A 27,483-nucleotide genomic window follows, 5' to 3' on the forward strand; every position below is an offset into this window, starting at 1 on the left:
ATACAATGAGGTAGACTGTAGCGTATTTTTCCGCTCGTTCTTCGATAATAATAAAATAATAATATATTGTCGAGGACAAAAAACGATGAACGGCTACTGGCCGTGGTGGCACGGTACCTACCTCTAGTCATATTGTCCGGTGTAGTCGTTTGGTATGCCGTTTGGGGTTAAATAGCCGTGAAATGACGCGTTCCCGGTAGATGCATTATCCTCCACCACCACCGCCGCCGCCGCCGCCGCCGCCGCCACACCGGTTCGTCTCTCCGCGCGAAGCCGCGATGTCCCGCCCCGGTCGGGGGGTGCACTCGAGTGCGACAAATACCGGCGTAGCTATACACAACAGTATAGATTATAAATAACACAATGGCACACACAATAGGTGCCTACACACATTCGCAGCATATACACCGACTTATTATTGTAATACACACGATAAACGAATACGTTCGGAAATTTTCGACAGATGCGCCAGCTCGCGCGAGCATCCACACACAGACAGACGCGTTACGTATACGTGTTAAGTGTGGCTAATGATCGAGCCAAGACACGTGTGTTTGTTTGCGCGTGTGTGTGTGTGTGTGTGTGTGTGTGTGTGTGTGTTTGTGTGTGCGATATTTAAGGCATCTTGAAGTCGACGGCGGCGGCGTGATTGTCCGGGTGAAGTCAAACACTGCGATTTACCGTCCGTAGGTAGGTAGCAGCGAATCGCGAATGTGGGTAATAAAAGAAATAAATAAAGGTCGGCGGCGGCTACTTCTTTCGGCCCGTCCCCCGCGTGACTTATTGCGTGGAAAATTTCTCGTATATATTATATGCTTTCTTCTACCCATCCGTATTATATTATTATACCGACTCTACCTATAATAATATCTACCTGCCGGCCGTCCTGCACTCGCGATGAATGAAAGCGACGACGACGATGTTGATGATGATGATAATAATAATAATAATAATAATAATAATAATTCATTTCGGCATAATGTACGCAAATGGTAGCTCTCGAAACGTGCACAATACCCACTCGATCGGGACGATACGAGATGGGACCCGTGTCTTACACTATATACAAACTTATAAAAGACTGCAAAACACGCGTAAATTCAGTTCTAACATCATCGTGTCGAATTTTTAATCGAGGAAGCGATCTCAGCACTGTGACGCTAAGTTGTTAGTAGGCACTCGTTATTGGCTAAGATAGTATTTTACTAGTTATGTATAATGTATATGTATAACTAAAAATAATAATATTTCTAAGGAAATTATTATACTTTTGCCAATTGTTTTTAATGCACTATATTATAAGATTTAATAATATTTTGATAAAACTTTGGCTAATTTCATTTAAAACTTGTAGTTTTCCCTTTTTTATCATATAATTGTATAAACTTAAAATAAAGCTCATTCAAACCATAGTAATATGTAATACTGAATTTAGATTAAAAATCATCACTCAAAGTTATAGTTTATAACTTTATACGTATTTAAATTTTTGATTCTGATAATAATGTTGGTGATTTTTATACGTAATTTACCATTTTAGAACATAATGCAAAACTTAATACTAAACATTTCAAATTGGGGAAAATTGCCATCCCCCCTCCTTCCTGTATATTATGCTCCAATTGTGGTGTTGCCTGTTTTTTCCTCCACTAAGCCCAATTTAAAAAAACCTGCTTTCCTCTCTGGGTTCCAAATTCTTTTATATAAATTCTTATTATTTTCAAATTGGTAATTCTGTAGTTTTCAAGACAGTAGTAACTTTATCTTATTGTATATAACGCCTCTGGCTGATTTATGCTAGAAAACAGGAAATTCAGACACACAATCACTCCAAATTGAAAAAAAAAATTCGTAAAATTGAGATAATGTCTTTTTCGTTGAAACAGTCGATATTCTATAGAAGAAAATTTAAATTTGTCTTCAAACAGTGCCACCATAATTAAAGCGATTCTAAGACTTCCATATTTTACATGTAGGTTTTAAAATTAAAACTTTAAAATTATAAGTTTTACATTTAATCTATATTTTTCTATATAATAAACAAAAATCAAGTATAATAATTTATGTAAGTATTTATTTAATAAAAAAAAAAAAAACTGATCATTACTCAAAATATGTTTTTGAATGTGCTCAAAAATAAATAATCATTCATTCATTAGCAAGAAGACGATTTTCTGTATAGGATTATGTTATTAATTTATAACTCATCAAAACACTATGAATTACAATAATAGGTATTTTGTTTTTCTAATTCATAATGATCTACCAATATCAAATTTCATAAAGAATATTATGATTCATGTATATTATATGTAGAATTATCAAAATAATTATGTTTGTACTTTGTTTCTTTACTATACCTATGTTTTAAAAAAAATAAATAATTAAGTTCCAAGCAATTTGGTGATATACTAATGTGGTTTATAATGTACCTACTTTGAGAGGTAAAACATTACATTTGTATGTAATCTTTAAATATAAATTAGTTAAAATTACCGTAATTTAACTTTAATTTAGTGAAAATTCAATAACTTAATATTTAAAATTATTTAACATAATATTTGTCTAGCTAATCTTGGAAGTTGTTCATCAATCAAAATATTTATAATATAAGCTTATTATTTACCCGGAATCGACTACATAGAACAATTATCCGATGTATAAATGTATTAAAAGCGTATAGTATTATAATTTACATTATATTCATATAGCATAGTAGCAACATAGATAGTAGGTACTTATGTCATCTCTTTAAAATAGTAATATTCAATATAGTATCCAGCAATCAAGTACTAGGGTAATGTATAATGAATCATATCAAACATTTATTTAGTATTTCACTACAAAACAATAATATACAAACAGCTATTACTGCTTATGACACTATTAATAATAATAATACAGATGCAATATTAATTGTTGATTCATTTAAAAAACTCTAAATCACTTTGAGCTGTAGAGTAAATAATAATGAAACTCACAGCAATAATACTATGAAAAAAAATGATAGAAAAAAAATAATGGATTGCTCACTTTTTTAATATCATTGTGCAAGAACTTACAAGTGTTCAAAACATGCACACCACACGTTCAAACCATTTGTTATGAATCATTCATTTAACACTTTCTTAACATGAATATGAGTGATGCACAGTTATTCATCTACTCGACATTCTATATCATTCAAGTAAACTTGGTTTTCCACTATTTTCAATACAATTTTAACTTGTGGATATAAAATTTATTTTAACTACAATAAGCATATTATTGAATTTCCAGATACATTACATGTACATTATGAGCATAAGATAATATTATGTTGATCACTTGTCAGTTGTTATCATCAACCTTTATACGAAAAATACAGTGAGGCGGTATCATACAACGACTGTTCTAAAATACAAGATACACTGCCAAATGGATTTATCTGACTAGGTAAAATATTTTAAAATGTCTTATACATGAATGTCTGAATAATATTAAACGATTTATCATTTATGTATATATATTTTTTTTTTCATTATTAAAGTATTTTTATTCAATCTGTTTCAATACATGAACAATAAGAATAAGAGATACAGTAAATAAAATAAAAATAAATAAAAATAAATAAATGACAGATTATCCCGAATGTAGAGGCCTCCCAGCGGAGGTACTACGACATGAGTATAGGACTAAATTAGGCTAGCAGGTTGCGACACCACTGTCTTTTAAGTCTTTTGACTGAGTTACCTGGGATTGGAGCAGATGATAGGTCGGAGATTAACGGATTCTTATGGTGAGCTAGGCGGCTATTGAAACGTATATAATGAGTTTTGGCTAGTTCAGAGAGTTAGGCATTTTGTTTAGTATCAAGGAGTTTGGAGATGACAGAAGTGAGGAGAGTAATTAGAGAATTGATAACAGATTTTAGTTCATCTAAAAACTTAGAGAAAACATCAATATCAGTTTTGGGGGAGTGGTTGCCGCAAAATTGATTATGAATTTATGTATATTAAATAATAATTATTAATCCAACATCATATACGCAATTACCTTGGTGATATCTAAACATTCTTGTTGTTGAAATTATTTACGATTAGTATAGTAACTATAAAAAAAAGAAGATACAATTTAAAAAATAATAAAATATACATAAATATTTATATTATATAGTTACATAAATTTGAATTGTAGTAGACCCCTGTTCCAATTCCACTTCAAATATAACTGATAGGATTTTCCAGTATAGTTACATTGAAACCACTTAGGTAGGTGATAAATTAATTTGTATGGGGTCGGGGAGTTAATTAATATATACTATAAAATATTTATGCGGTTTTGTTGAGTGATATCAGAGCTTTGACTAATATCCAAAGCCCAAAGTTATAATATAAGTATCAAATACATTACCAAATACCTATTATAAGCCTCCCAAACTTGTTGCATTAATACATTAATAGTAAATACTGACAAATATAATCTTAAAAAAAAAAAAAAAAATTCAAGTTAATTAGTTAAGAACTGCAAGTTATATAATTTATTTCTATAGTAATAATGGTTAATTGAATTTGATTGTAAATATAAACATGGATTTATAATTTTTTTTATCTATAATCTATAAAAATTCCAGAAAATATGACAAAAAACATTTTAATAGGTGTAAGACTATATGGGTAGACTAAAATTTTGGACGAAAATAATATTATAAAAATAGGTAATATATTATTTATAATTTATTAATAGTATCTTATAAAAATAAAAATATTTGGTATTATTTTGTCATCTTAATTATACTGAAAAAAATCGGATAATTATTAATAATTTATTGATACATACTTAAAGAAGTGCTAAATGTAACATGATTTTTATAGAAACAATTTCAATATATGCATAAATTTCAGTAATTTAAGTTTAAACTTTTTCAATTGAAGCTAACAACTTACAAAAGAAGATTACAGACCTGTCACTATAGTTATTATGTTAGCTTAACAATGAACTGATAGACTGTAATGAATAATGACCATTCACATCAATATCGTTTTAGATCATAGAAAATTATGAATCTATCGCTCGGATGTTCACTGATCAGTAAGCAAATATGTGTCATTAAAATCTACACATTTGATCACTTCACAATATACATACCTTGTAAAAATCTAGGTTACTGTTTAAGTTAAATCACTTTTGATACTGACAATTAAGTATTTGATTGTATCAAACTATGATGTACTGGTACCTACTGTAACTTCTTACAAGTTACAACGCGTGTCATACCAAGTTTTTAAAATTTGTTTTGGATGTCTTTAAAGAAATAGTAAACTAAAGTTTATTTAACTCATTAAGACCACTATTATTTAATCTTATTATTTTATGTTACATAAAGTTTGTACTTCCTCAAACTTTTTACCTTTAGAATAAAATGAATACTTTTAAATTTCAGTATTAACTGGAACCTCTATCTGTGATTTTAAGAACCATATCCTAAACCAATACAGACATATTTTTAACTGAATTAGAAGCAAAACCGAAAAAATTTAAATGATTCCAAGCAGTCGCTTATATTTTTGTGTATTGTAATAAAATAAACAACTTCTACATTATCACTATTTAAAAATTAAATATTTCGCACTCATCAACAAATTTTCTTTGTATCAATGACAGACGACAGTATCCTAGATTCATCACACATTTAGTTTGTATTAAACGTAAAGGCATTAAGGGTCAATGGCGTACTTAGGATTTTTTTTATGCGAAGGTCTAGATAATTTTCCTTCCGTATTACCGTGATGAGATTCACTCTTCTCAACAAACCACAAATTATTATAGAAGTTCAAATTATAACAATGAAAAAAAAGCAAGAGGTAGTGGTTAAAAATAATTTATTCGTAATAACAGTATGTTAAAATATTTTGTTATGATAAATCATGATATTGAAATTTGAATACTGATAAAGTAACCTGATAAACGAAAATTATAAAAACATATAACATTTATCGTGTATGATGAATAAAGATAATAATTGTCTAGTCATATTGAGACCAGCAGCCCGCGCACTGAACATTTTTTATTTACTTAGTGAATCTATAATACAACTATGCAAGTGATTATAATGTTCATAGATATTGTTAACAAGGGTGAAATGCTAGAGAAAATCTGGTAAATTTTGGAAAAAAAAAATAGAAAATTGTGGAAAAATTAGAGAATTTTAAATGAATACATTTCTAAAAATTACAAAAATGTTATTTATGCTTTAAATAATTTAAAAGTAGAAAAATATAGATAATTTAAAAAATAGATGAAGGAACAAAATATTATTTTGAATCAATAAAATTTGTTGTATACATAGTATATTGAGCAAGGCAATAATGTTCGAGCACTGACTTAACATAGGTCGAGGTTAAAAACTAAAGCCAAACGTTAAATTCTGATTACAACATTGCATCGTTTTCAATATAAAAATTACACTAGTTAAAAAAAATATATCCAATATAAGTATACCCATTTAGTTAGAAAATATAAATTTAGTATTATACCAGTATATGTACTGTAGTTATTCCTAGTCAAATGTCTTATCAATGTAGACATTAGACCAAAAATATCATAACTATGTATTTGTGTTTATTTTTAAACTATTGTAGACAAATTAAGGTAATATTTTAAAACCCTTTTTTAGAAAATGTTCATAATTATTTAAGAAAAACCCTGGTTATCCCAGTTTTTTTTTTAAATGTGTGTCCCTATAATATTAATGGTAGCAACTGGCTACCATGTATACACGTATTTTTAATCATGTAAAATTACGAAATGTGACATGATAATATCTTTCAAATTCCAATAGTGGGGCCGTTGGGGTGAATCGTGAATGATGACCTGACCTCATAAATCCCCCTACCACTGTAAATATGCCAATCGCCAGTGATATAAATTAATGCTTACATATTTTTGATTCAAATAATATATTATGTAAAATAAACAATAAATAAGAAAATGTAGAAATTACTTTAACACTTCCATATACCTATTTATAATGACGAACTTAGGTGAAATGTATAAAATAGATATTGACATATTTAAATATTTCACATAATGTTTTATTTTAGGTATTGATCAATTGTTCATAATAAAATATCATATTATCTAAAGAAAATCAACGTATTTTTATTTTTATTATAACTATTAATTGAAATGCAAATATTAATTGAATCGTCAGTTGCAATAATAAACAGTAAATCCTATAATGTATTTATTAACACGAAAACATATCAATTCAAATAATATTTGTAAAATAACATATATGTTATAATATATTATGTAATAAAAATGTAGAATATTTATGAATTACTCAGTATTCACACAGTATTAATATTATAAGGCTATTATAACTATCGCAGTTTGCCTTTGATATCTTACTAGTGTGTGACAAACAAAAGCGCTGATATCGTATTAACAATAACGTATATAATGCCATTATAATAGCACCCGGGGGAGTATAATAGGCCTATATCCGATTAACAGTGTGCCCGGCTTTTGTGCTAAATGGCGGATTTGTGTCAAATTTCCAAAAACCGCCCAAAATATACGTTTTTATTATTATTTTGTTGTTGTTGGAGGGTGAAATGTCCAAAAATAGTATTAGCGCTTAACGGAGAGGTTGTCAATATTTTTTTGAAAATCGAACAAAGGTCCGGTTAGCCTATGCATGCATTAAATAAACCAGTATATATTATATCATTATATATCCTATGCTCTTTTTTGTATGTACGGAAAGGGTCTTACAAAATAAACAAGGTTTATTGCAAAGGATAAAAAAGAAAATCGTTAGTTTGAACCAATACGTTTCAATCGTAAAAGTTACCTTATTAGTATGCACGATAGTATTCATGACCGTTTACTAAGTGATATGAACTGCTATACGTACCTAACGTGTATATTTTATAATCTTTATTTATACATCAATATTGAAAATAAAAATTAATATTTGAATAAAAATATTTTACAAATTGTCCGTGTGTCTAATACAGGCAATAACCGTAAACAGTAAAATTTAAAAAAAAAAACCAATTTGGGGGAGATGAAAAAATGTATGTCAAACCACAATTGTACCTAAGACCACATGATATACCTACAGGATACACTTTACTAACTACACATAATCAATATCTATCTCAAAATGTATATTCTATTAGGTAAAATACTGAAATACATATTATAATCTACCCAAAATAATATTTAATCTTATAATAATTTATATAGGACACGCATAGATTAATGGAGGATTATTGTATATAATATTATAATCACTAAACATTATAGAGGCTTTGTATTGCAGTATTAACGTGGAAATAATAACATATTGAACACAGACACGTGGAAATGAATTTCAATGAAATATTTGAGTAGGTACAATAATGTATAAACTGATGAATCAAAAATATTATAACATAATTTCTCCGTTGAACCAAGGAATGAGTATTAAATTGTTTTAAGATTTTATCTCTCTATATTATGCAATATAAATTACAATAAGTATTATAAAATTGATGAATTAATGTTGGAAATTATAAAAAATAATTTCAAAAATTCGAGTACAGACAATACTATTACAAATTATAATACTATAAAGTTTTATATTACGAAATGTTTTAAATTTGTATGAACCTAACACCTTTTTAATTGTTTGAAACTTAGTGTTGTCTAACTAATACACAACTATAGAAATGTTTTAATTGGAACCACAACTACCTACCTACAAAAGTTCCTTAAATGTTCGTTAAAATAAATACATATAGTCAACTATATAATTAAGATTAAATTAATTTCATTGTCAATTAAATAATATAATTTCACTACGTATCATAGAAATGTATACATAAAACAATGATTAAATTATGTATTATAGGTTATGAATAATTATTATAAATAATATATATTTTAAAAGATAGGTAAGAGAAAATGAAAGTTTTTTTTGAATATAGGTAATGAAACAAAACAATTGATCAAAACTTTCAACAAATTTTAAAGTCTTTTTTTCTTTAACATCAACTATTTTGACTTTTGAAACTTAAAAACACAAAATGTAATGTTTTTTTAATGTTTTTTCTGATATCAAATCAAAATTAATATTTGTACCATGCATCTGAAATGTGTCTTGTGTTTGCCCAAAAATGTCTTGTGAGTAAATATAATTAAATAATATATGTTATAAGATTGAAAGTAAAGATATGCATTTTCTGAAAGTCAATGAGTATAATTAAATATATATAATCAGTAGGTATATATGCATAATAATTATTTATAACTATTTTAAATTTATACAGTATATCCGTAAATGGAACACATTTTAATAATTTAACATTTTGTACCTATATTCATATTCAATACATTTATATTTTTACTATTTTTAAAACACAAGTTATTAAAATCATTATTTAAATTTAATGCAAACATGTCAACTAAAAACAATTAAACATGAAAATATTGATTTCAAGTACACGTGCAGTTTGCAAACAGGACAATGATTAATTTGGCTAGTTCAATAATTATAAAATCTCAATGCGTATTAAATTGTAGACGCTCAACAGCTGTTGGACTCATTGAGTCAACAATATACAATAGTAGAACAACAATAATTATCATAATTCATAAGCAAACGATGCAGTGCAAACTCATTAAAAAGTAATTAATTTTAATAATAATAATATATTAGTCGTAACTTATTATTTTGATAGGTACACAATCATTTAAATGTCAGTAACATTTCAACGGCTTCTCTTTTGTCTGAAACTCGCCCTTCACTACGTTTAAAATATTGCCATGGGTATATAATATAATATATGAGAATATATTTTATTATCGTGTTTGCACAAAATATTAAATATATACCATAATACCGTTTATATATACACCTATTGCAATATTTTCATCGAACAGTCACTATTTTTCCTAAATACTATAGGTAGGCACCACGTCTATACCAGACACCATAGCCGTTGTGATAAATGTGTGTGAAACGCAATTTTTATTGTTTAATATATTATATACATGTGCGGTGAAACGATTTCCGATCCTAATACAAATAGGATTAAACGAGAGAAACGAACGAAAAAAAAAGAAAACGTCTATGACCAGGTACAATGAAAATATGATTCTGCAATATCACATTTCACAATGAACGACGTATCTTCGAGCCCGCGATATATTTATTAAAAAGGGATTTCGGGCGAGGGACAATGAATTCCTGATTTATGGCTGCGTAAACATCGCACGAATATAATATACTTAAATACCATTGCAGAGGGCACGGGCAAAGTTTGTTCTGTTCTGTCGGACCGTGACGCTCATCCGCTGTTGCCGGCGGACGATCGAACATCACGGTTTTGTTTGCCCAGGACTCGCTGTTTAAAGAATTGAAAATAAATGTTTTTACTTGTCCGATCAATTTGCGTTCTCAGGCGGCATAGGTAGATACCGTGCAATAGATAGGTACCACACAAAACAGTGATTATGTTTCTCAATACACTAACACCGACATAAAAATGGTCATTCTAATGAACCCTATCCTATATGTTATTTAACGTCACACACAGGACGCGAACCCAAATGGGTTTTTAACGATCGAATACATGAATATATACGAGTAAATATACATAAATGAAATATACCGCTACCTTTGTTACCCGGGTTTGATGTTGCGAGTTTTTTTTTCCACTAAAAACGTTTACAAAAAATAAAATGTGGATATGATGCTGTGACTATAGGTATTGAGCACACATTTCACTTCATTCGCTCGGATCGGGCTATAGCATTGAATTATTATCATTTTTTAATTCAGAACAGTGCTAAATTTTCAAATTTTTAAAAAGTTTTGAGTGGAGGTCAAACTACCGTCAGATGTTTAAGTATGAGCCATTCACACTCGGACACAAAACAATATCATGATAGACAATAATTACCCGAGTTTAAAACTAAATTTAAATTTTATGAAATGTATTTTATTTTATTTTAATTATACGAGTATAAAATTCTGAAGTCTGAAAGTAATTCTTACAATAAATTCAAGTTAAAAAAGTCAAAAATAATTTGATGTTATTTAATAATTCTAACAACTTAGAATATGGGTGACGGTCGACGGATGCCTATCCAACATTATATATGACTAAATTGGGCAATGTTAATTTGCTTTAAAATTAAAATAGTAACACATCTAATTTAGTGACTAATAAACAAGATGTATAACTAGTAACTACTGACTAAACTGACATAGCCAATATGCACCAACTATAAAACATAACCCGAAAAACCATTGTATAAAACATAAATGTGATTTATTAAACAAATAACAGTATAATTAATTTTATGAAGAGGAAAAAAAATAATATAAGAAATTTGTACTGAAATACCACCATTTATACCAAGTCAGAAAACTAATAAATATAATAATAATATATCAATTTCTTTTGTCATTGATATAAGAAAAATAATAATTATCGTTATAAATTATTTGATTAATAAATTTCGTTAGTAATATTGTGTAACATTGATAAAATATTTTACTTAGACCCAAATCATAACTCTCTGAACTATTTCGTACAATAAATGAAGTATACAAATATAAACTATAATAAACTAGTGAGTAAGACTTCGATTATATAGCATTTTCTAATTATTATATACCTACAACAAATAAAAAATAGCAAAGTTATAGCAACTATACTATAATAGTATAATCAAAGATTCCAAATATAAAATGTACATTTGTATTTTGTGTATTTTAAGAATTTTATATGTTACTATTTTTCTAGTTTTTGTTTAAAATACATAGAAAAAAAAAGTGAACTGATTACGATCACAAACAATTTGTGAAACAGTTTAAAATAATATTATACCTAAACTTACCTAATAATTACATAATAATTAATTACAATTTTCATAAACAAAAAAATTGTTGTTGTTTTTAACTATATTTTTAAGGTATGTTATTAGGTAGGTACTTAAGTTCTTTTTAGTGTTATAAAATACGAATGAGTAATGGGTAATGACGATTTCAAAGAATACGTCAATCTTGAAAAATATTCAAATACAGTTGTACCTTCCTAGCTGAAATCATTATTTACACGTATTATACAAAACGCACTCGTGTATACTTTTGTCCGCGTACGTTTTTCGTGATTGGCACACTAATAATATATAGTTATCAGACAAACATACATCTAGCAGTGGGTAATCATTGTCAAGGACAGCGCAAAAATTACAATCTAGTCGTTTTGCATTTTTACGGACGAACGACCGGGTTTTTCGTACCCGACACGAATATTGAATACATTATTTTATTTTGTGTATTTAGGAAAAACAGACAGGTACCAATGTACATACCACGTATATATATACCTACCGGGATAATTAATCAATGCTCCTCTTCTAGGATTGCTTTTAGATTTTTGAATTCACCGAAATTTACATGAACTATTTGAGTAGGTTATGCATATATATTGCTCACACTTTCTTTCGGAAAATGCAGCCAAGTCAATAATTGTTTAAAGTCCGTTGATTTCCGACTCCTCAGACACGCGATAAAAATCGTACAATTATACACGATAATATTTTGCAACAATAGGTCATTACTGATTTGTAAATAACTGTGACCTTTTAAACAGTTTTCTTGAAAACAAACCAATTTTCGACACACCCAACAACAATAATGGCCAAATTGTATATCATGTAGAAACATTGAAGCTATTTTATTAAAAAAAGGTATTTATTTTTCAACATTAACAGCAACGCAATTATGGCAACAAATTGTAAAAATTATCAAGTGCATGAAATGAAAAGACGGAAGACCTAGATTGGCTGACTCCATGACAGATTCTAAAGAAATAGAAAATATAAATTGAATTATTGTACAAAATATAATTGTACATTTTTTATTATGTTATCTTCTGTTGTATAATTTTTGGTAAAAACGTTGCATTTATTATATTATTAATATTTAATTATTATAATTAATAGTGTACCTATTATATTTATATTATTTATGATAATTATTAACTTTTGAGTCAACACCGACTTACCGTAGCTGAACGGTGTGAATAGGTTCGTGGTATTAATAGGAAATAGCATACAATTAGTTTCAAACTTTGAAAATCACATTTTTTTTATAAAGGATAATACTATATGTATAATTTCTAATTCCCTCCAAATAAACATTTTTAAATTACAACAAAACAATTCAAATCGTTATCCATCGTTAAAATGTTTAATTTCGTTCAAATTTGAACTTAAAATATCAACAAAAATGTATATTTATATATTTTTTAGATTTTTCGGTTCCAATGTGCGTATCACTAATGTGAAACCGATTGTATTATATTGTCAACCCTTAATTATAAAAATTGAATATTTTATACATTTTTATTCATACAAAATAATTTACAAATTTTCATAATTTTCACAAATTTTGTCAAAGTTTGACTTAAAAATATTTAAAATAAGAAATCGTGATTAATATGTATGAATATAATTATTAAATAGTGACGGTAACCACTTAAAGCTTGCATACAGTTTTCAAATTGTTTGACCTAGCAATGAATCGACATTTACAGACAGAATAAGAAATAGAAAATTTCAAATGTCTATTAAAAGGCTACCCCTAAGTATCAACTAGTTTCAGTTTTCTATCAAAAAGAGATATTGAGGTTGAAAATCGAAACTTTTTTTCTATCTACTATAAAAAATGTCGTACAGAGACAAAAAAATACTCACACGCTATTGTAAAATCAATACATTCTTCGCTCCACTCAAAATCTAAAATGTGTAGGCACATGTATAGGTTTTTTATGCTCTTTCAAAATTAAAATTAAATTATATTATTTAAAATCAAATCGCTACCATTACAATAATAATCAAATTTTTATAATATTAATGGTTTTGTTGACCTATTTTAATATTATACTATTAACTATGTCCGTCAATTTAAATGCTATAAGTTATATTTTAACTTTCACGAAGACCGTACGACATATTTATTTAAGAGACTTTATGATATTATAAATACATCTACAACCAAATCATAAAATGTTCTAGTAGACTGTACAAAAGTTCAAATATTTTTGTTTCGCTAGATCATTAAGTTGGAAATATAACACACCAAAATGCCCATGTTGCTATTCAATAATAGTGTTGGATAAAAGTAGAAATCACAACTTTAAACTAATATAATTAAGTATTTTAAAGCAGGTAGTATTTACTATAATAATAGACAACATATTATGTTCCTATAAAGTGTTACCTATCTCCTTATATGTGTTTTTGTATCCATCCCAAAAATATATTTATAATAGACCAGCGGGGGAGCTTTTCACCAGTGGAATACTGAGTATAGTTTCAAATAAGTAGGAGCGTACCTATCAAATCTATGTACACGATTTTTACTACTCCAGTTTATTAAATTTATTATTAATATATGAGCATATATTTACATAATTTAATCGATTTTTTAGAGGTGAATAAAAATGTATTATGCCGGAACTAAAAGTTTCTCTTCAGTGAGTAGGTACAGTTTATATTCTCTATTTCAAATTCGATAATACTATGTATTATATGTAATATCCTCCAATCTATTAACTAAGTAAATATAATAATCTGTAGTAAAAACCCTGCACCCCGTGTAGATTCGATAATAAGTTAGGTATGTGTGGCAGGACGCAAGAACAATAAACGCGGGTTTGACGTCTTCATAGTTCTTATACAGTTTTACTGTTTGACGCTTCAGAACTTATAATCAATTATCGGTGGCTAACATATAATTATTCCTATGTATCAGTAATTAATGTTGTTTGATCGATAAAATATGTAGCGCACTCTAGTGAACTGGTGTCGCTCACACGCAGTACCGGTTTTGCCACGAAGAAACGGTTTGCGGGCAGGACCATATTTATATTTATACATATCGTTCACTATTCTGAGCATTTGTATTCGTTGTGCTGATATTTTAGGTCCTTAAACTTTTTTCGATTTTCACAACAATATTGGTATTATAATTGACAATTGTGTATATTTTTACAGTACCTAGGCGCCGAAATATAATGTTAACATTTTGAATGTTACCTACACAATTGATCGTCCATTTAACTATATCTACCTATCGATGACAGTGAGTGATCAGTAGTCAGAGTTGGCTGTCATGTGTAATAAGTAATAACTAATAACTAATAGTTCTCTTGTAAATACTTGTTTTCATGTTATGTAGATTTAATGGGTTTTTAAACATTATATAATATTTTATTTACTTCATCCATCTATTTATTCACTGTTGGTTTGGTCAACACTCAATATTCAATAATATAAAACTACTATAATGTTACGTGGATGTTGACATAAGAGTGCTCCAAAGATAAAAAAAAAGTAAAAATAGGACCTCAAAAATATTTGGAAAATGATAGAAATCGGAAATTACTTACGATATTATAATAAATAAAAATATCTCGATTCTCAACTCAAAATATCAACAAAGAAAAAGACTTACCTCATACAGCAAACTTACATATCATATGATCTTATATTCAATACAAATGAGCTGTCACATTATACAGAAAGCTCTAGATCTAGAAAACTGGAGAGAAAAATATTTAATTCGAGGTCTGTTAGGAGTTGTAACCTTAAACAGATAAAATGTCATTTATAACTTATTCCAACTTTCTTAGTGTAGGTAGTGTACATATACCGTGTCAGACATTGGGAGATCATATAATATAGGGGTTGCTTTTATTCTTTGTCTATTTATGCTAAGCTATATACATTTGTATAGTATTATTGTTTGACATATTTTATCATTCAGTCGTTTTATCATTGTATGGTTAATAAGTAATATTTAACACTTAAAAAAATTAAATTTTAATACTACCATTAAACTTTTAAAGTAGGTAAAATGCCTAAAACAATAATTATGGATCAGACAAGATATTATAAAATATTCATTAATTTATTTAATGCTTGCAAAAATGGTAAGATCTGGTATCTTTAGAAAATTACATACAATTTTTAGAAAAACGATTATTTATACAGCACAATTTTTTTTCCAAACAAAAACCAGAAATACCATTTGCAAAACCAAATGCAACAAATATCAGTTTCGGCTCAATATTACAATATTATTTTATATAATTGCAGCTATACATATAATATGGTATTATACTTTTATACTACCTTTTATACATTTATACAAGTTAATATTGCTCTGTAGTATTATTAATACTTTTATCATTTATGTGCATTGCGCATTCAATATAATTTGAGTGAAATTTGAAACATGTATTCTAGCAGCCCAAAACTTAGCATTTTGACTCAATATATTGACTATAAGAAAAATAAGGCTATATTATATTATATGTATACGTTTTCTTCCATTCATATCACATAAACAGCAGAATATGAAACATTAATATACGTCTTATACATTTGAAATTTCGTGTGTTTATTGCTTGAATTGTTATTTTAAGTGATTTACCAATTTTTCAGGAATTATCAGAATCCTTTATTTTTCATGTACTCAATTCATTGTTTTCAAATTTATAATATCAATTACTTAATAAATATAGTTGGTAGGTATGTGCACCACTTATCTACGCTAAGGTGAATGATATATTATTAATCCAATTTATATTTTTGTTCAAATAATTGTATCAGTTAAATTGATTATGTCTTTATCACACCTATAGTATGCAACTTTTAGGAATATATTGTACAAATCACCTGTTTTATTCCAATATCCACAAATATAACAATAAAGTTGTATATTTTCTTACCAAATAAATCATTTTTTCATCGTGCATTTTAATTTCATGAACTTTCACATTCTATAGAACCAGCTCCGTATTACAGCGGTAGTTTATTATATATAACATCATTTTTTTCGTCTCCAAAAAATTGATAGGTAGTTTTCATCGTTGAAATAATAAAATTACATCATGAATGATAGTAGGAATATAAGGTAGGTACTTACTATGAATACCTATCTGGCTATTATTATTATTACTAGAGATAATACACATTGTTATAAAAAATAATGCACAGCACCTATACTATTAAAAAAATATATTATTTACGTGAGTTAAATATAATTGAACATACAATATTAACTATCTCATATCAGCTCATTAGTATTATTCTCATAATTTATTTGCCAATTAAAATCACATTAGCTATTATGATGTATAAATATCAAATATTATGTTTCATAAATAAAATACTAGACATTACATAATATGTAGAAGTAATAGAAGGGAGTTAATTTAAAAATTCTAAATAAAGAATTTTACTTTACCAAAGTATATTCGTGAAAAAACCTAAATCATGTTACAGCCATAATACAAAAACCAACTCAGTGCTAATATTAGCGAAATTACGAAGAATATAAGAATTCCTAATTATATTACTTTAAAGAGGAACGAAGCGTATACGAATTTTGGTTGGGCTTTCATATAAGTATCTTTTTGACCTAATTTACTAGAAGACTAAAGGGTAATGGTGCCATTTATCGCGATGGATACGGTAGAGTATCCCAAGAAACAACCAATATTTCAAGTTCACCAAAACCTTATTTGACTATTATTTTTTTTTTTTATATTTTTGTATTAATTTACTAAAACATATTATTATTTATTATGATTTGACGAGATTTAAATATTAATATTTATGTTGATATTTCGTTGCTACTGTTAGACTTAGACTATTACACATAATATCCAACTTATAGCTACATCTTTAATGTATTGTGTCATACCTAAAGCTATAGGCCTATAGGGATAAATTATATATACCTGCTACAGACCTACAGTATTGTTAAAGTATTTTTTTAACGATGACGGTTATTTTGTGTAGTCGAACCGAAGAAACTTATTCATTTAATTATATTAACAAACGTGTATGGACACGATAATTATTATCATTAAACTGGAAACAACAATGCACTTATTATTATATTCAAAACGATGTAGAAGTTTCAACATATTTTAGCTTTGAGCTAAGTTCGTGTTTCAATTAGAACGCACCTCATCATATTAATTTTATTTTCTAGTGATATAGATGGATATGACGCATATCTTTTATTATTTATGAGTTGGAAATCAGTTGTAGATTGTTATTGTTAATTATTTTTGTATGTTAGATCATGGCAACATCTTACAAACTGATGACGAATTCAAAAGTTGTGTAAGGATTAATCAAGCAGGTTATCTTGATTTTCATTGTTTGTATATGTTTATATAATTATTATATTATTATGTACCGACCTATAATCTCAAAATAAACGGTATAATCACTACACGTATCAACGTAGCACTGGGGCAGTGATTGTTTATAATATTATTACCTATAAGTATAGGCACTCGTTACTTATGTAAAATGCTAATTTAATACTCTTTTTATTTCCACAAAACGTGTAGGTACTAGGTATGTCGAGTGTCTAGCTATTTTGTGTTCATCATAAACACTTTTATCCTCTCACAGTTTCGAAATATTCACAATAGCTTGAAAAAATATTGGTTGTATTTTAATCTCTGATAAATACATCTTATTAATACTATGTGCACGTGTTTCTATTATAACTTAAGAACTTATAAATATTTACTAAATAATATTATAAGACAATGAAATTGTAAAATGTAATACTATATTTAAATACATAGTTAAATCATTAGTAAACTCCAAAATCATGTTAAAATTATTTTTTGAAATTTCAGTGCACATATTATATCACTATAATATAGCCTGTGCTCCAAAATGTTGATTACCTATTACTCATATAAAAAAGGTTCGTTATTTTATTAAATTTTAAATTATTCTGAGCAGAGTGATTTGGTTTAATAATGTCGTGTGTGTTTTATTTATTTAACTTCTTTTAGTTGAGTTTCTTTCAGTACGTTTTAGAGTAGAAAAACGCTTCAATCTTCAACTATGAGGATAATTACTGGCAGAAAATTCAATTATTACTCATTAGGTATGAGGTTGGAGGGTCAAATGTGAAAAAATCTTTTTCACGAAATAATCAAAAAAATTGCTCAATACCAGTTTTTAGCTAAATTGATTATGTTATTTTGATATAGATAGGTAATAAAAAATGAAAAACCGTAGATAATAGACTTTCAGTTAATATTATTATGTTAGCATTTTCTAAACAAAATTTAATTTTTTAAACATTTTAGCTCTTTTAGAACATTGATAATTTTTTTTTTCGATTTACCTATTTTGTTGAAAACTAAAAAAACTTGAAAATTATATACCCGGTTTTTTTTAAAGTTGTTTACACAAAACAATCTAAAAATAACAAAATACATAATAAGCACATTTATTTAATAAGAAAATAACGATTTTCTTAATAACAGTTTTAGATGGAAAAAAATGTTGTAGTTAACTATTCGATATTATGTTTATTATTAATTTCTATACACAACGAAATTTTCTAAATATTTTGACCAACTTAAAACTAACTTATACATCAATTCATAATAATATAAAATATCAAAATATAATAATAGGATAAAACACCGCAGCTGCTCAGAATTATTTTCCATATGCAATGATTTTTCATTGAATTTAAAAACAGCAAGTCAATTACATTATTACAGTGATCTACACCACTATGAGATATTTAAACTGAAAAATGTTCTTCGCAGTCGACTGCAGGTGACTCCTTCTGTTTTTAATTTGCAATTATGATTGAACATTAAATAATCATTACACTTGAGACAATATAATTATATTCTTACTTTTACAGTTATACTGTCTAGTACCTACGTATGAGTTCTTGATACGACATTATTTATTTTATTTGAAGAATAAATAATTTAACAAACAGTTAAAAATGTAAGAATTCCCTATCTGTTTTCAATTATTTTTGATACAACAAAATAATAAATGTTACAAAAAAAGACCTAGTAATATTTATTTATCTATGTATTTAATTAAATTGTTTTCAGTGGTAATTGAGAATTTGAGGATCAATTACTAAGTTTTTTCTATACTCTAACCTTGGAAGTAGTTGAGAACTTAATTAAAATTCAAAACAAATTTGGTTAAATAAACATCATTTGGCACTACCTACTAATTCTAAGGATATTTTTCAAATTAATGACTTTTATTAAATTCTATAAACGATTCTAAGTTAATTTATCATTATTCATTTTTTGAAAAATATTAAGATATGGAAAATATAATTGAATCATAATGTAAATTATATTACATGAAATTAAATGTGTTATAAAGAATTATAGCATATAATAAAATATTAATACTTTTTGTAACAGTATTCAGTAATTAGTAAAATAGTTTAAAGTAGCTAAAAAATTGTAATAAGTTTGAATTGAAAATGTCCTGGGTGCACAGCTGATTCACATAATAAATTAAACATTATTTTAAAACACGTTCGGGTGTGTTTTAATAATATACTAATTGTTATGCAATTAGCAAATAGAAACATTCATTTGTACAATCAGTTTTTATTAAATTAAGTACTTATACTGTTGGAATTGTATTAAAATATTTACCTACATATATAATAGGGTTATCATAAATTTACCTAAAATCTTAGTGTTAATTTTTAACTATATCAAAAACTACTGAGCACTATGGTAAATGGTAGTGTAATTAATATCAATTTAATTATTTAATTTTAATAAATGATGATCAAATTATTTTTTTTTTGAATTGATTTTAGAAAGAAATCAACATATAATTGCGTAAAACTAAAACCTTCTTTATTCCGATCAACATTAAAAAAAAAACATTCCTCAATCTTTACAAGCAGCAATTTCACTTATTAAGATTTTGTATTCAAACGAAACATAATAAAAAAAAAAGTTCAAAATAAGTAATATTCATCAATCAGTAATATTTAAAATGTTTTAACAGATTATTTAGGTTGAATAAAAAAAGGTATATTGGTTTAATATAGAGCTATCAGTTGAATTGATTTATTATTCTTATAAAAAGTGAATTAAATATTTGATTATAGAATAATAGAATATAGAATTGTTTACATTGAATAATTACTTTTCTGAATATTTTCTGGGGCAAATGTTCCATCTATTCAAACCGAGTTATCAATTTTTGTTTAATCGGGAGGAGAAAATTGAATACAAAATTAAAATAATTTGAAATTGGTTTATTAGTAACAATATTTAATAAGGTTAATTTTTATATAATCATAAAATATATATATTTTATTTTATTAAATTTAGATTAGATTAGTTAGGTATCATAATTCCGTCAAGCACTAGGACTGTATACACGCATACTGATTTTACACCATTATTGTAAGAATATTTTCTGAAAAAATAACACAACAACTATTAAAAACAATACTTTATTTTAATGAATAATCATAACTCACAAGTCACATCTTTACAAATAGGCAATAAAATAGGTAATATATTTTCATTTCATCGTCGAATTAATAACTAGAATGCACTCAATTTAATTGTATGGTTTGATGTCTACAATTTAATATAATAATGATAAATAGTTTTTTTTAAATAAATTATTTAGTCCATCATATTTGCATTAAAACCTGGTTATGACTTAATACCTAAGTTAAATATGATAACACATAATTAATAGCATATTAATTTATAAAAATAACAGTTAAATATTATAAAGTTGTTCAAAGATCATAAGAGCTTGCCTCTTCAGTATGACGTTTCAACACGAAAGTGTGGACGGTTCCTCCAAGTATGCCACCTACAATAGGACCAACCCAGTACACCTAAAACAATCATAAAGTGTCATCATGATAATTTTTTCTATCGTTGTTATTAATAATATAACTATTTACCCAATGATTTGACCATACACCAAGAGCAACAGCTGGGCCCAAAGATCTTGCTGGATTCATGCTAGCTCCTGTGTATTTAATCTGCAATAAGACACATCCATCGAGTATTAATACATAGTTTATAACAATATAATATTTTTCAAGTAGCAAAATAGATAAACCATAGTTTTAAATATAAAAAGTCATTCATTTTATATTTATAAATCACATTGCTAGCAACTGATATTATTATATTATAATGTTGTCTATTCCTCAAAAGAAAACATTTAAGTATAATACAACTATATCTACCCATTAACACCACCTTCTTATTCAATCATTAAACGAATTGTTTTTATGAATCTTATAATTTTTAATTGTTTCCAAATAAATATTATGTACATTTAGAGGTTTATTTAATCTCTAATTCGGATAATAATTTATAATGTCCTCTGTAATGTTATAGGTGCAGTAGAATAAAACATTTCAAAATATTTATTCGGTTATCGAATTAACAAAACTTATAACTAAGCCAATACCTGCACTATATTATTCTAATACAATGGAATGTTTTGGATGGATGCAAACGTGCGTGTTCAATTATTCAATGATGACAAGTTTTGACAAATTATACTCGTACACTATCATGCTAAATATTTTTCTCTGATTGTTTAATCAGTAGTGTCTGATATATATTTAGTACTTTATATATCATTATTCATTTTGTTATTTAATGATACACTGACGTTTCTATTTTATAATATAATATATAACATCAATAAATTATTTATCAACAATAGTGATGTTGGTAACTGGGGCCACAACATTTTGTCCCAACAAAGTATTTAACAATGTTTTAAACAAAATGAAATATTTAAGTTTTTACTTAAACGTGAAATATTAAAGATTGAAATTTATAATCGAAAATTATTTAAATTATATTTCTGTTATATGTCTATATTCGTAAAATTACTCCAAGGTCCCTTCGCCAAATCGTAATGAATTCGACATGGTCAAGCTACTTTTTCAAAGGATACTGATGATGAGATATAATGTTGGCAGTCAGTTTATTTTCACTTTCATACTATTGCCAAAATGTATCTAAAAAGATTTTTTTATAAGCAAATAGTATATATATATGTATTGCACATAAACCCGAAAAATATAAAAATAATATGTTAAATATTAGAGAAGTTGTTATGGCGCTGTTGACCGAAAGTGTAGGCCTAATTTAGTTGCTCAGTGGCAACATTTTCAGAGGCACCACATAGGTTTCTGTCATATAATGAGGGACGTCAAACTCTTTATTATAGAAAGACCACCCGTGCCTGGTTCGACTAGAGACTTTATAAGACTCCGAGACTTTGAGGATAAAACATTATACAATTATTAAATACATTATTAGGTAAGTATATTAAAAATATTATTCCTTACAGTATTTTATAAAACCTAGGTGCATTAATATTATATATAACTATCTGTATGTAATTCGATGTCGACCAGAAAAAAATGAGCAAATATAAAATACAGAGGTAGATAGGTGTATCTCGGTTTAGAGTACCTCTAGTTGTGAAATAATTAAAATTAGATGGACAATCGAAATTCTCGGATCAAATTAATTAGCACGTGGTATACGGTTAACGGGGTGCATACTACTCTCTAAACTTTTCTGATCTCTCTTAAATCAATCTCTGAGATTTTCGTCAAAATCAGTCGACTTGCTTTTTGGTATACATATTAGGTACAAATAAACATTTGTTATTAAGATATAATTCGAGGCTATTTAAACGATGATTGATGCATGATTTTACCTCATCTGCCCGAGTTATCAATGGCAACCAATTATACACAAAATATACTAATTTCTACGATAATTTTTATAATCCCTAACCTGCAATGGCAAATGGCAACCCTTTTTATAAAAAAAAAATTATCAACTACCATCGTGAATCGATCCTTTTTCAATCCTTTGTAATTCAAATCCTTGTGTGAGTACTTTTTTAAAATGGGAATTTTGAAAAATACTTTCTCATTACACCCTTACATAGTTACACAAAGGTGCTATGACAATTTTGAGTTTCCAGCTATCATAGTTTAGGCACTATATTGATCAGTCAATCAGACTATATGGACTCATTCAATTATATTATAATACGTACATAAATAGCATAACTTAATACCAAGCAAAATAGAATTAATTTTTATTTCAATATCACAATCATTGTCTGTTAGGTATTTATTAAATAACAATTGAAAATCTTAACACCAATTACCAATTATTATCATTTAGTTTTATAAGATTTATTTTTTTATACTATAGTTTTGATTTTTAGTGTTGAAAAATGAAAATAAATTTTTGTTACAAAGTTAGGTTATATATTCCTTATATTATTATAAATATTGTTAAATGCACCTACTATTCCAATCAGGAAACTTAAGTTATTTTATAATCACCTACCAGCTACCAACATACTAATAACAATGCTAAATTACGACAGTTAATTGAGTTTTTAAATTAAGATGTTACAATTTTACTTGTATAAAAAGATAAAAATTATATAATAAAATTGATTTTATTCTGGAATAGGATTCTACATTCACACACGGCTTGTTCTTTAATTATATTTTAAGGATATAGTTAATATAAAATAAATACCTTCCACACTTCTATTATTTCATTGTCTTCAACATCTAAAATTTTTGATTTAAGTTCAAAAAAAGTTATCAGTGTTAAACTTTGTTTTGTGTCCTATACTAGTTATTAATTATTAGTTAACCGATTCCTGAATTCATTATTTTTATTTAGAATTTGGAGAAAATAAATCTTAATAGACTAAGTAATATTAAACTAGTGAAAAATTACGAAATAAAGATATTTCAAGATATTGGTATGTGGTCCGCTAGGCATAATATTTTGGTTTATTATTTTCGTTACATATTATGTTGTATTACTTTGAACATCGATGGGTGTGGCAACCAGGTAGCCGTGTTACAGATAATCATATTTTTAAGGGTATTACCAGAAAATAAATGCAACACAAACTTTCAATTAACCATGATTTATAATACATTATTTTAAAACAGCCGTTGACCTATAGGGATGCGTGTGGTTGTATACAAATATAAAATATGTACAACATTATATTATATAGTCATATAGATGTATAGTATACGTAGATACATGCAACAATGACTGGGTTCACGAACATATTGTGGAAATTATTTTAATTTTAAGGAATTTCCAAATTTTTTCTCATGGATACATTAGGCACAAACAATTATTAATACGTGTCATGTAATTGTATTTAATACATTTCAAAATATTTATTTTTTAAATGCCTGGCGCGACGGATGATATACTTACATAATAATAATAATAATATACTGAAAGCAATACATTAAGAACGTGAGTTCGATGGTAATTTTTTTTTTGAATGTTTAGGTAAAACGATAGTAACTCGACGATATACATATAAGTCGTGTATTCGTGTCATTCCTTCCCACGTCGGCTCGGAAACAACAACAAAAATAATGATAATAATAATAACAGTATGGGAAACGATCATCTGTATATCATACATAACCATATTATTATTAAAACATCGGATCACGTGAAAATCCAATCAGTGTCTTGCATACGCGATTTAACGTTATATCCGACGACAACGAGAGGAGCTCGACACAGAACAATCCCCCACCCCCGCGCTCATTCGCATCACGACGACCACTGCCACCGTCCCATCTCGCCCTCTGAACACCCGTCAGCGTCATCGATCGATCAACCACCAGGCAGAGAGGACGTACGTAAGGGATTTTATCACATTATATATTATTATATATACGCGTTAACGTCCGACCGGAGTATATGATAATGACACAGGGTTATACCTGCTGTACCAAGCTGCGACCATCATCACTGCAGTGAGTTTGCGCACGAAATCTCGAAAATATTAACGGTCACTGGGCAGCGAGATAAAAATATAAAATACAACAGCGAGTATGTATAAATTATCGATATGTTAGTAAACTTGTTAGGTTCTTTGAAAACATTTTTCAAATCACATCCGTAAGTAAACTCGATTTTCAAATAAAATAAAATGTAACCGATACCGTACGAATACGATACAAATTAAAAGTTATTGGTAGGTCAGGTAGTTGTCTAACTCTAGGAAAATATACAGTATCGCTATTACATGATAAAAAATATTATAAATTATATTTTCATTGCAAGAAAAAAACTTTTCCAAAAGTTGTATCAAAATGGTTATTGCAGGTTTTGATGTAGATGGAATTGTACAGTGAGCAAAATAAAATAAACATTTTACCGCTGCCTCGAATAAAATATCTGTGTCGAGAAAATAAATTTAGAACGAAGAAAGACGAGTGGCTGTCATAAGCCATAGCGAGCATTTCGTCCGACTATTTTCTTTTATTTAATCGTGTAGCGTTTAGTATTAATATTCCTACAGCAGCACCTATTGATCATTATTATTAATAGCTTATATATTATAACAATGTATATACGCACATATTATAATAATACACTATATCGGTATTGACTTAGTATTATAATAGATACATAATAATTTGTACAAAACTTTTTATTTCGCCGAACCATTAATTGCAATTCGTATTCATGTCTACTGCTATGGAGTCGCTACGGTGTACTTTAAGTCAATACAGGCTGTACCTAACTCAATTACATAATATCTACGTAGGTACCTACTCAGACCTTGCAGATCACAATGTTATTTGTTTTCGTATACGGTAAATGAGTAATTTGACTCTACTTGAACGGGGAGGCGGAGGACCCGTCCAACCCTGCACGTGCTCACCATCACAGCTCACGAAACTAATACGCAATAATACTGTATTATGATACAGTTTTCGATGACGCCGCCGCACAATTTTTCCGCACGAACGTCAATGCTCACGCCACCCGTCGACTATAATATCGTGACAACAGTATTATTATACTATTACAGCGCCAAGCGTGTACGTTACAGAATAGTTAGCACAAGGTCCAGGGTTTAATGCATTTTTAGAACTTCTAACTACGTTTTGAATAGATAATTTAGAAAATTATACAAAACATTACCTAGGTAGTAACGATAATATTATGGTATATCGGTTCGATATAGGGAAATTGTATTGCAGCCACGCAGATAATGTTTATCCAAATATTAACGCTGCGGATACAATTTTAGTAATAACTGAAAGATGATAAATACAAATACCGAAAATCAATATTTAAAATAAATTGCAACCATGATTTTGGAACCTTACATGGAATCCTTACAAAAAACAATATTTAATTCTATATAATAAAATATTTATTGGTTTTAGTGAACCTATTTATAGCGATTTTAAGGTATGGAATTTTAAATTATAATTTATCACTTTAATCAGGACTGCCTATACAATAATAACAATATTATTGATGAACAATTTATCAATTATTAATACATTTACTGTACGTACACATCACTAACTATCACCGTAGAGGGGTTATTAAATGTTATAACAGTATACCATTCAACCAAGCCAAATTACCACTATTCGCCACAAATGTTGTATTATATTCTGTACAATATTATGCTCTATACGTATGAAAACCAATGTACCCGAAAAATGACCAAAGCCTGGGCTCGACCGTTACTCTCAGCGAGACCTCCATTGGGGTGGATGGGATACTGTTT

The 27,483-nt window shown here is 27.6% G+C and overlaps 1 protein-coding gene and 1 long non-coding RNA gene across 9 annotated transcripts in view; one reads left to right on the top strand and one right to left on the bottom strand.

Annotated features, from left to right (window-relative positions):
• The first annotated feature begins 3,001 nt into the window (after nucleotides 1–3,001).
• Nucleotides 3,002–27,370, top strand: LOC111035835. Of its 2 annotated transcripts, none has more exons than XR_002604687.1 (3): nucleotides 3,002–3,187; nucleotides 3,280–3,435; nucleotides 25,227–27,370. It is a non-coding gene; the product is annotated as an uncharacterized LOC111035835 (long non-coding RNA). The 2 variants fall into 2 exon arrangements; XR_002604686.1 differs by lacking the exon at nucleotides 25,227–27,370 and adding an exon at nucleotides 22,251–24,060 and having other exon boundaries at nucleotides 3,003–3,187.
• Nucleotides 20,936–27,483, bottom strand: part of LOC111035833 (aquaporin AQPAe.a) — a 34,769-nt gene continuing 28,221 nt past the window's right edge. For 5 of the 7 annotated variants that reach the window (XM_022317619.1, XM_022317621.1, XM_022317624.1 and 2 more), the window contains exons 5-7: nucleotides 21,806–21,886; nucleotides 21,656–21,736; nucleotides 21,365–21,467 (exon numbers count right to left, since the gene is read on the bottom strand). In XM_022317619.1, coding sequence (XP_022173311.1) covers nucleotides 21,432–21,467; nucleotides 21,656–21,736; nucleotides 21,806–21,886 — 198 coding nt within the window. In that variant the 3' untranslated portion in view covers nucleotides 21,365–21,431. Of the gene's footprint in view, nucleotides 21,301–21,364; nucleotides 21,737–21,805; nucleotides 21,887–27,483 lie in introns of those variants that run through there. The other 2 variants (XM_022317620.1, XM_022317622.1) reach the window with 2 other exon arrangements.

The sequence above is a fragment of the Myzus persicae genome, unplaced genomic scaffold (genome assembly GCF_001856785.1).
Source record: "Myzus persicae strain clone G006 unplaced genomic scaffold, MPER_G0061.0, whole genome shotgun sequence".
In the NCBI taxonomy this organism is placed as follows: Eukaryota; Metazoa; Arthropoda; class Insecta; order Hemiptera; family Aphididae; genus Myzus; species Myzus persicae.